Raw genomic sequence first — 10,746 nt, 5'->3', positions numbered from 1 at the left:
TTGTAGCCCCATTTTAGGTATTCCAATCAGTTATAGGCAGAAGATGGATTTACAAGCTTTCTATGGTGATGCTTTTCGCTATTCCTTTCTCTCCCCTCCAGTGTCTATTTTATAATATAGTGCAAGGAAAACCAAGATTCAAAAGAGTTTGTCTATCTTTTGATGTGAAGGATAAAAGTTGATAAATGGGTCAAGATTTGGAGGAAGAGACAGACTGAGCTGGGTCTGGTGGCTCCCAGATTGCCCAATTCCAACCAGAGTCCCAACTCAATCTAGGGGCGATCAGGAAAGGTCTCCCTGAGGAGGTGATATTTGAACTGAGTTGAGCAGGCTGGACAGGAAGTGACCTGATATGGTGTGAGAAGTGAAAGGAAGCATTTGTGAAGGGAGCTGGACTCCTTAGAGGACAGAGGCAGCTGTTGTGATTGGACTTGGAGAGGGAGAGGGAGAGATAGTCTTATTGATCAGGATGATGTTATCAAGTGCTGTCGCATAAGTTCCAACTCATAGAGACTCTCTGTATAGGGTTCCCAAGGCTTTAAATCTTTGCTACACAGAAAGTCTCATCTTTCTCCCGCTGAACAGGTGGTGGGCTCAAACCATGGAGCTTGTGGTTCACAGTCCAGTGCTTATTGTATGGAGCCATCATGCTCCTGAAGGAGCTCTGGTAGCATAGTGGTTACAAATCAGGCTGCTAATCTCACGGTTAGCAGTTCGAAACTACTAGTGGTTCTGAGGGAAAAAGATGAGGCTTTCTGCTCCCATAAAGATTTATAGTTTCGGAAATCCTATGAGTTGGAACCACCTCATGGCACATAACCAAATAATAACCATTATTATGCTCCTGATAAGGACAATGGGCGGGCACCTGGCCCTTGCACTCTCCACATCCTCAGTACAGCCTGTGGTCACCTCACAGATGAGCCTCAGAAAAGTGAAATGGCTTCTCCAACACATACATAAGGAGCTCTGGTAGCATAGTGGTTACGAATTTGGCTGCTAATTTCACGGTCAGCAGTTCGAAACTACCTGCTGTTACGCAGGAGAAAGATGAGGCTTTCTGCTTGCGTAAAGATTTACAGCCTCGGAAACCCTGTACAGGGTCGCTATGAGTCGGAACCGACTCCACAGCACATAACAACAACAACACACACATACTCCTGAGAGTGAAGGAATTTTATCTCATCCTGCTGGTGATGGCAAAGTGGTTACCAGTCCCACCTGTTTCTCCAGGGGTACTTTGAGCCTGTGGAGTTGTATCCTAAGAAGCCCTAGTGGTGCAAATTAATTGGTGATGCAATAATAGTTAAGTGTTCAGTTGCTACCAGAGAAGCTGGCAATTTGAACCCACCAGCTGCTCTGTGACAGAAGTCTAGGTAGGTAAAAGCCTGTAACCTCCAACAAGTCTGTTAGCAGATATGGTCAAACTAAGACCCTAAGTTGGGAGGTGACTTGCCCTAGATCATCAGGGGAGTTAGGGGCAGTGACAGGGCTGTGACCATCCTGCCATCCTCCACTTTTGTCCTCTGTTTCTATCTCCCTGTTTATTTATAGATGGAAACACAGTTGGGCAACAGTCACTAGGTAGATGTATGATAAGCATGTTAAGTGCCGTCGAGTCGGTTCCGACCCATAGTGACCCTGTACAGGGTTTCCGAGGGTGTAAATCCTTACGGGAGTAGAAAGCCTCATCTTTCTCCCGCGGAGCGGCTGGTAGTTTCGAACTGCTGACCTTAAGGTTCGCAGCCCGATTCGTAACCACTACGCTACCAGAGCTCCCTGTGATAAGCATAGCACCTTAGATTTTTCTTTACTTCTTGTCTGACCTGGAGCAGTTGCTGAGCACGGCTTGTTCCTAGGGTTTCTGAGCTGGAAATTATACTCACCCTGATTCATATTCACCTGTCTTGCTGTGATGTGCTGGGTGGGGTGATGGTTACTGATTTCAAGGAACGAAGAGCTGCTTGAACATTCAAGCAAGGATCGAGAGAGGAAACATCTTGGAGTAACTCCTTACTGCCTCCACCATGCAGCTGTGATGTACAGGGCTCAGAGCTAAATCCCAGAGATCTAGGGACAGAGGACTCAGCAGCTGTCTTCTGTCCTCAAGGGGAAAATGACATCACAGAGTACATATAGAAATAATCCAAGGTGAGACTCAGAGATGATAGTAGGTTATAAGATAAAGATGCCACCATCAATAGCTGGTTAGAAATTATACTGGGAAAATAACAACAATAGCCATCAGAGAAATTGCACAGGTGCTAGGTGAAAAAAACCTGCAAAACCACAATATAACAGAAAGTTCAAATAAATGGAGACATTTATCTCATTTCTTAACTGAAAAACTTGGTGTAAATATATCAGCTCTTTTCCAACACCAACTTTCATTGGTGTTTCAATTGAATGCAACACCAATGAAATTCTGTTGGGATTTTTCTAAGATGTACACATTATATTTATTATTTTGCATAATTTTATTTTTTATTAATGTATTTTAAAGATATACGATTGAGAGTTGTCAAGAAGTATTTAGAAAAAAAACCCAAGGATGTCAGGGGCTTGAGCTATTAGGCACTAAAACATATTCTAAAGCTACAATGATCACATTATGTGGTAGCATAATGGGCAAAAACAGATTGGAGCTGAGTGAATCTGAATGTAAATCCAAATGTGTGTAAGAATTCATTTTATGATAAAGGGGCATCTCAAATCATAGGTAAGAAGGCCTCAACATGATTCTCTAACCTTGGGATGCAAAGAGACGACACTCCTTTCTTTCTCAGAAAATATTCCTTGGAGGGCTTTGTCTGCATGGGGTAGATTAAAAGCAATTAACATGAATCTAGCTCCAATGTTCACAGAATTAACATTATCTCAAAGAGGCAGCACAAGATCATATGCATTTTAAAAAGTTTATTTTTTCTCCATGAAACCATTATACAAACCCATCATAGCAAATTAGAAAAGAGGAGAGAAAGTGAACCACCAACATGACCCCATCCTGGTATGGCACTATAGATAAGCACTGGATTGGTAATGCTATTCAGGGTCACTATGAGTTGGAACCAACTCGATGGCATGTAACAACAACATACACATATATTTATTCTTTCCCAAACTAGGGTCATAATGTACATTCACTTCCCTTCATATTGTGAGTGTTATATATCATTTGAAAAGCATAATTTCTAATGATTGTGTGCTATTCCATAAGAGGCAGACACCATGATTTAGTTAGCTGATTCTATAAAGTTGGTTCTTTTCCAGTCAGCTATTAAAATGTTCCTTGAACAACCTGTTGGCTTTTGAAAATCTATTTTCTGACTATTTGCTTAGGCTAGATTTTTAACTGCTTTCCAAAAAGATGAACCAATAGTGGAAGGAGGCAGTGCCTGCTTCCCAACCTTATCATGAGCTTTATTTTTAGTCCCCCACCCCACTTTTGGCAGTTTGTTAAACTCCCTCTGTGCCAGGTGTCCTGCTAAGCATTATGTAATGTCACATCAAAAATTCAGCTTCTAGGTATGGCGGCATGTATTTCTCTCCATATCCACATCACCTTCCAGCAGAATCAGTCATTTCTTTGAAATTTACAAATCTCTGACGCGAACGGAGGTCCCAGTATGCAAGGTAAGCACGGGCTTACTTGTGCTTACTTACTGTTGTGAATAATTTCACAAGTTTCACATGAAAAGCATGTTTTAACTGTTCATGACAGATTAGTAAACACAAGTAAATTCTTGCTTATCTTGCTTATTGGGTAATCCTCCCCTGCTTCCAGCTTGCCTTTCTGGCGTCCTGTGTCCCGCTGACTCCAGCCCCCGACCCTGAGCGCCTCTAAGTTCTAGTCCCCCCCACCCCCACCCCCGGACTGGTCCTTGCGATTAGATACCTCTCACCTGAGGTAGAGAGCCCTGGTCAGAGCTTTAGGACAGTGCTTGTCACATGACTGCAGTGATTCGTTTAGCCGCAGGGCTCCGCTGCCAGATAGCCCTTCTTCAAAACACCCAGCATGACTATGATTTGGGTGCATAGTTAGTACTTAGTGCAAAAATAAAAGCAAATCGCCCAGGACTGGTCCAGATATTGACGTATTTGAAAAGGGAATAGATTCGCTACTTAGTAACCAAGTGTTGTTTGCCACAGTAATTACGTATGAGGGCTAAAGAGGAAGAAGCCGGTGCCGGAGACCGAGTCATTTTAAAAGGAGTTCTTGGGTTAGAACCGTTTTAGGGGCAGGATGATCGCTGGTTTTTATAATTGAACTCAAACTCAGCTTTCTCACCCCTTCCTGAGCCAAATCTAATGAAAATACTTCAAATGGCGTCCACACTCATTCTCTTCTAGAGCACTCTTTCGCCCTTGGTCGGTCACCTCCTAGCCCTAGCCGGGTCCAGGGCCCCGAATGCAAATCAGCCGGCAGCACGCCCCCTCCCACCCCAGTCCCGCGCGGGGCTCCAGGTTCGCTGGACAGCCGCGGGGAGGTCGGTTGGGGAAGGCTCTTCCTCGAAGCTCCCTGTGATGGCCCTGTCTCGGGGCAACAGAAGGACCTTGGACTCAGAGACGCTACTTCTAGATGCAGAGGACGAGAGACAGAGGGCCGGCCCTGACTAGAGCACCCTCTCACCCCAAAAACGCACCTGCAGCTACCAGAGCGCGAGGTGAACAAGCAGGCACCGCCCCCACAGAGTAATCGGTGTGCTGGGAAGGTTCTCTTGGCGCGACCGGCGGTACAAAGACCTCCGGCCCTCCAGAGGGCGCTGCCTGGGCCGGCCCGCGCGCTTTCCGAGCGCGCAGGCCCCGGTGGAGTCGCTGGGACCCCGGGAACCGCGGAGTCGGAGCTACCCGGTTGGCGTGTGGCAGGCCCACAGCCCTTCCTTCCCGAGGGGACGACGCGAATGCTGATGATACAGGGAGGAGGGTGTGCAATTTCCCTGGCAAAAGCTGCTCTGGGAGACGAGGTGCGGGGGACTTGGGTGGAGGGAGGAGTTAAGGACAACTTGAATGGAGGCTTGGGGCTTCGCGGGCTGGTGGGATTTCAGGATTTGATGGGTAACATCTGTATCTGCAGAGGAAGGAGTTAACGGAATGGGGAGCAGGAGGAGTTGGGAAAGGAGGGACTGAGATAGAGAAGGGAAGTCTACATGGTTCATGGGCACAATGGAAAGCTTATTGGAATAAGGGTCATTGTTCTTATTGACATGAAATAGGACACTGAGGAGAGGGTGGAAATATAAAAAGAGGTTTGAGTTGGGTGGGGCTGGTGGCAGGTTGAGATTGATACAGAATGGTGGGAGTAGGGAGGTGCTTGTGTAAGGATTAAAACCGCGAGAGTTGAAGTGTTGGAAGTTGGGGATATGAAGGAGGGTTATTGGCAGGGTTTAGATAAATGGGCGGGAGGTTGGTTGAATGGGCTTGTTGCTAACAGGATTGCTAGGTGGGATATTGAAAGGATTGGACATATAGCTGTGAAGTTTAGCAGACAATATTTAAGGACTATTGGTTGGGCTGGGTGACTATAGATAGGAGGAGAGCTAGACTGACGTTTGAATGATAGGCGCCTGCCTTACCCCTCTCTCTATCCCCAGCCACCATGTTCAACCAGCAGCAGCAGTATCACCAGCAGCAACAATTGCAGCAGTTGCAGCAGCAACAGCTCCAGCAGCAGCAGCTCCAGCAGCATCAGCAACAGCAATTACTGCAGCTCCAACAGCTACTCCAGCAGTCCCCACCTCAGTCCTCCATGACCATGGCAGTAGGCAGGTGAGCGCCCCACCTGGGGGGATAGACAGACCCAGCCCTCATAGCTATGTCTTGAAGACCCCTCACCACAGTCGTTTCTCCTGGGGGCATCCCTGCCTGAAGCTTAGGGTATAATGAACTTCTTCCCCCAAGGGACTCCTCTGCCTATACAGAGTGGTGGTGGTGGTGGTGGGGTGCTAGGGAGGAGGGTCTGGCCTCCCCAACAACCCTCTGATACCCCTTTCCGATATACAGGGGGCTCCCCCAGCAGCAGCCACTGCAGCCGTTTCTGAATCTCCAAGGCACCAACTCAGCCTCCTTCCTCAATGGCTCTGTGCTACAGAGAGCTTTGCTTTTACAGCAGCTACAAGGTATGGCTCCAGGTCACTTTCCACTCTGTTTCAGTGGAGATCCCCAGCAGCTGCTCCATACACTAAATCTGATCAAAGTCACTCAGTAACCTGCAAGGGAACTACTCACAGTGCCCTACTTTATACTTGAGGACATAGAGACTCCAGGAATGAAAGTCCCTTAGTTGCTCCTCAGCTGAATGCAGATGATCACAGAGCTGTGCTCTCGGCCATGGTGCTGAGTCTATGCACTTTTGAGTGAGTACTCAGTGCACTTCTCACGCATTCAGATTAGATAAGATTAAGATAACAGTGGTTCAAACCTACCCAAATGTTCCACAGGCTCTTGTAAAAAAAATTTTAGAACATCAAACCCATTGCCATCCCCTGTAGGACAGAGTAAAACTGCCCTATAGACTTTCTATGGCTGTAAATCTTTATGGAAGCAGACTATCACATCTTTCAGTCAAGGAGCAGCTGGTGGGCTTGAACTGCTAATCTTTCAGTTAGCGGCTAAGCACTTAAACCACTGTGCTACCAGGACCCCATCTGTAAAGATTATAACCTAGGAAATCCTATGGAGTAGTTCTATATGGTTGCTTGCTGTAAGTCAGAATTGACACCACCACCTCTGTATCCCATTTGACAGATGAGGACGCTGAGACCCAGAAAAGGGAAGTCATTCTTGGGTCACACAGCATCCACAGTGGTTAAGCTAGACCAGGTCCTGAGCTTTCAGATCTCCAGTGTCAGAGTCAGTAGCTCTGACCTGATCATTAAACGTGTTTCCCTGCCTCAGTTCCATGGAAAACAGAGTGTGGAAAACAGCCTCTCAACTCTTTCATGCTAAACCCCTGAAGGAGTAATCCAGGAACCCAGTGACCTGGGGTTAGCTCTTCAGACCCAGCCCCTCCCGCAGGCCTGTTAACAGTAAGGTAAATGTGGCTTCCTGGGAGTACCCTTTTGGCTAGGCATTGTAGTGAGAGACTTTCCAAACACCCATTTTACAGATGAAGAAACTGAGTCCTAGAAAGTCATAAGCCCAAGGTCACACAGTGAGTAGATGTTGATTGGAATGAGAATTAGAACCCAGGTCTTACTGTGTCCTTAGCCAGCAGACCTTCCTGCCTTGTCAGAAGCTGTGGTTGGTTCATCTTTAGCCCTCTCAGGGCTATATGTGTACAGATGATTCTGAGAACTGACTGGCAAATGATGGATATAAAGATAAAAATACACATAGTAAACCAAAATAAATAAATAACCCTTAAACTTAAAGGGAAAGAACCGCCCCACCACCACCACCACCACCCCACACACACACACAGACCCACATGTGTATGGTTTTATCCCTTTAAGCACAAGCTTATTTATTTTGGTTCTCTGTTGAGAGAAAAGTGAAAAGAAATAAACAAAGGCTGTTGTTGTTAAGTGCCATTGAGTCAGTTTCGACTTAGTGACCCCGTATAGAGTTTCCAAGGAGTGACTGGTGAGATTTGAACCACCAACTGTGGTTCAAACCAAACTTGCCATAGGAAAACCTAAACCATCATTTGAAGATACCATTAACATTTTGGTATATTTCCTCCAATATTTTTGTAGGCACAAACTGGGAAATTAGTACATATTTGTGGTTGTATCATAAGTGTTTGTTGTTGTTAAGTGCCATTGAGTTAGTTTCGACTCACAGTGAATAGCTGGTGAGTTTGAACCGCCACCTTCTAATTCAAACCAACTTTGCAGTCCAGTGTATTATCCTACAGTGCTACACCAGAACTTCATCATAAGTGTAAGACTGTACTATGTTTCTTTTTCTCTGGATATATTGACATGATCATTTACCATATTATTTGTAGTCTTGGTAAAGATGATTTTTAATAGCTGTTAAACATTCCTTTGGGGGGATGTGACCTTACTTACCTAAACCTTCTCCTTTTATTGGACTGTTGAACTATTTCCTCTTTTTTTTTTTTTTTTTGGTGCTGTTTTTTAAATAATATGGGATGAATTCTTCTAGTTTTACATGTTTGAGACTATTTTCTTAGAATGGATTTCCAAATGTAGAATGATGGAAAGAGATGGATGCTTTATGGCTCTTGATAAGTATTGCCAAATTGCTTTTCCAAAGGACTGGACCAGTTGGCCATGCCACCAGCCACGTATGACAGTGCCGGCCTCACCATGCCCACAGCAACACTGGGTATTACATGTTTTTTGTATTATATATAATATATACTAATTTGGTTGGCAAGACAAGCTATATCAATGTTTTATTTTACATTTCTTTGACTAATAATGCCATTGCTGTACATTTTATATTTGTCTGCTAAACATTTGTATTTTTGTAACTTGTCTATGTCCTTTGTCCATTTTGTCTTACTCTTTTTAAGAGACGGTGCACTGGCTCTCTCTGTATACATACATGTATATATGCATTTATTTTAAGTTAATGTCAACTGAGCACTTACTATATACCAGACATATTTGTATGTCTCATTGAACCCTCATAAAACATTGAGTGGCAAGCACTGTTATTATCTTCATTATAGAGATGAGGAAACTGAGGCTGAGAAAGAGAAACATTTGCAAAAGGTCAGTGTCAGAAAGCTATGACAAGTTTTAGTCAGGGAGAGGAACAAGGTCAGAATGTTTTTTTGTTTTTTTTTAAATTGTGAATTGTGATAAGTTTACATGGGAGAACATTGGTTTTATACTCATCCTATCATATTTCATTTTATTGCGATGGTTATAATCCCCTCTATGCATCATCATTCAACTATTTGCTTCTATTCCCTCTGGGTTTTTTGTTTTTGTTTTGGATGTATACAATAACACTCAGGAGTATATAATAATTTAAACGACAAAAAGGCACATTCTGCAAGCCTGCCTTCTTGCCGCCAGCACACAGCCTTTCTCTTTCCATGAGTCTAGAGTCCTCAGCTGCTCCCTCTCTCCATGTCCTCATCTCTGCCTCCATCTCTGGTGTCGCTGCTTCTCTGGATAGGGTCCCACCTGAATATGGTTTTAGAGAGGTCACTGTCTATTACTAGTTTGTGAGAAGGCTGTGACTGAAATTCAGCTAAGGGATGCAGTGGCTTTGGAAGAGATGGAACGAAGGAGGGGATAGAGAGGAGAAATCAGACTAGGAAGGGTTGGTGTAGAAGGCAGTGTTGATAGGATTGGATTTCGTGATAGCTTGAATGAGGATGGACAAAGAGAGATAGGGGTCAGGAGAACTCCTGAATCCTGGCTGGGGCTAGCAGGTGGATGTCTGGGCTTCTCATAGACCCCGGCAACTTGCATCTCTACTCTGTCTCATTTTATCAGTAGAAATAATAGTACCTACCCATGATGACTTTTGATGTATGGAAAGTACTTAGCACAGTGCCTGACTCATAGTAAGCCTTTGATGAAGGGTAGCCAGTGGGTGTGAGGGTGTCTCATTATCTAGGGACCAGCCATCTTGCTGGTTTGCCCTATCGGCTTTGCCCTAGGTCTTTCCCATATCCCAAGGCATATCCTCGCTCATGCATGAGGCTGGGCAGGGATGCTGGGTGTATTCAAGTCACTGACCAGGGAAACATCTGGAGAGGAGAAAGGCAGTACACCACCCCTGTCCCCCAGCTGGAGCAGAAAAACAGTCCTAAGGCCTCCTCTACCACCAGTGCCCACATGGGACTAATCCTTTGGCTCCTATCTCTTTCTTCTGGCTCCTTGGGTGGGGAGTGATCACTTTCAGAATAGTCTGCTATGTTCCCATGATGCTTTGGGGGACTGACCTCTGACAACTCTACCACCCAACTGCATTGTGATCCCTCTTCTCCCCCACAGGTAACCTCCGTGGCTACAACTTGGCAACCCCAAACCTGACAGCCCCCAGCCTTACACCCCCTCAGATGGCTACCCCAAATCTACAGCAGTTCTTTCCTCAGGCCACTCGCCAATCTTTGCTGGGCCCCCCTCCTGTTGGAGTCCCTATGAACCCCTCCCAGCTCAACCTTTCTGGACGGACCTCCCAGAAACAGACCCGCACCTCCTTTTCCACTACCCCTAGTCGCAAGGTGAGTAAAGATGGGTGAAGCCAGTGGAGATAGCAGGGGGAGAGGGGACACCTGGCTATCAGCCCAACTCCACCCACTTTGGCATACCCTGACCTCTTGACAGGCTGGATCCTCTCTTCATGCCTCAATTTCCTCATCTGTAAAGAAGGGGGTTTGGCTTGTCTACTGTTCCCCAAACTTCAAGCATTCCCATACTCTGACATGATTTTTGCCATGTCTAAACACTGCTAATACTATTATTACATTAATATTTTTCTTTAAATCAGCACTGTCCATCATTTTAATTCACCGTTTTGAAAACAAAAAGAAACAGGCAAAGTTAATTTCACTAATATACTTTATTAGTAAATTTTTTTTTTTTTACTCAATATGAGGGGCTTCAAGAAGTTCAGGGAAATATTCCATTATCTTTTACTTCCATTTTTCCACGAACTTTTTGAAGCCCCCTCATATATCAATATATTATCATTTTAACACATAGTCAATATACCCAATTACTAATGAGGTGATTTTTTTTTTTTTTCCTTAAATGTTTTATTGTGAATTATATGATAGTTTACCTGGGAGAACATTAGTTTTACATTCATTCTATC

General features: G+C 44.8%; 1 protein-coding gene across 4 annotated transcripts in view; it reads left to right on the top strand.

The window, feature by feature from the left end:
* Positions 1–4,408: 4,408 nt before the first annotated feature.
* Positions 4,409–10,746, top strand: part of CIZ1 (CDKN1A interacting zinc finger protein 1) — a 56,868-nt gene continuing 50,530 nt past the window's right edge. Inside the window, exons 1-5 of one of the 4 annotated variants that reach the window (XM_006834814.1) lie at positions 4,409–4,487; positions 5,592–5,766; positions 6,001–6,116; positions 8,221–8,292; positions 9,924–10,153. In XM_006834814.1, coding sequence (XP_006834877.1) covers positions 4,409–4,487; positions 5,592–5,766; positions 6,001–6,116; positions 8,221–8,292; positions 9,924–10,153 — 672 coding nt within the window. Of the gene's footprint in view, positions 4,488–5,591; positions 5,767–5,982; positions 6,117–8,220; positions 8,293–9,923; positions 10,154–10,746 lie in introns of those variants that run through there. The other 3 variants (XM_006834815.1, XM_006834816.1, XM_006834817.1) reach the window with 3 other exon arrangements.

The sequence above is a fragment of the Chrysochloris asiatica genome, unplaced genomic scaffold (genome assembly GCF_000296735.1).
Source record: "Chrysochloris asiatica unplaced genomic scaffold, ChrAsi1.0 scaffold00014, whole genome shotgun sequence".
NCBI classification, from domain to species: domain Eukaryota; kingdom Metazoa; phylum Chordata; class Mammalia; order Afrosoricida; family Chrysochloridae; genus Chrysochloris; species Chrysochloris asiatica.
This window is presented reverse-complemented; position numbering and strand designations above follow the sequence as displayed.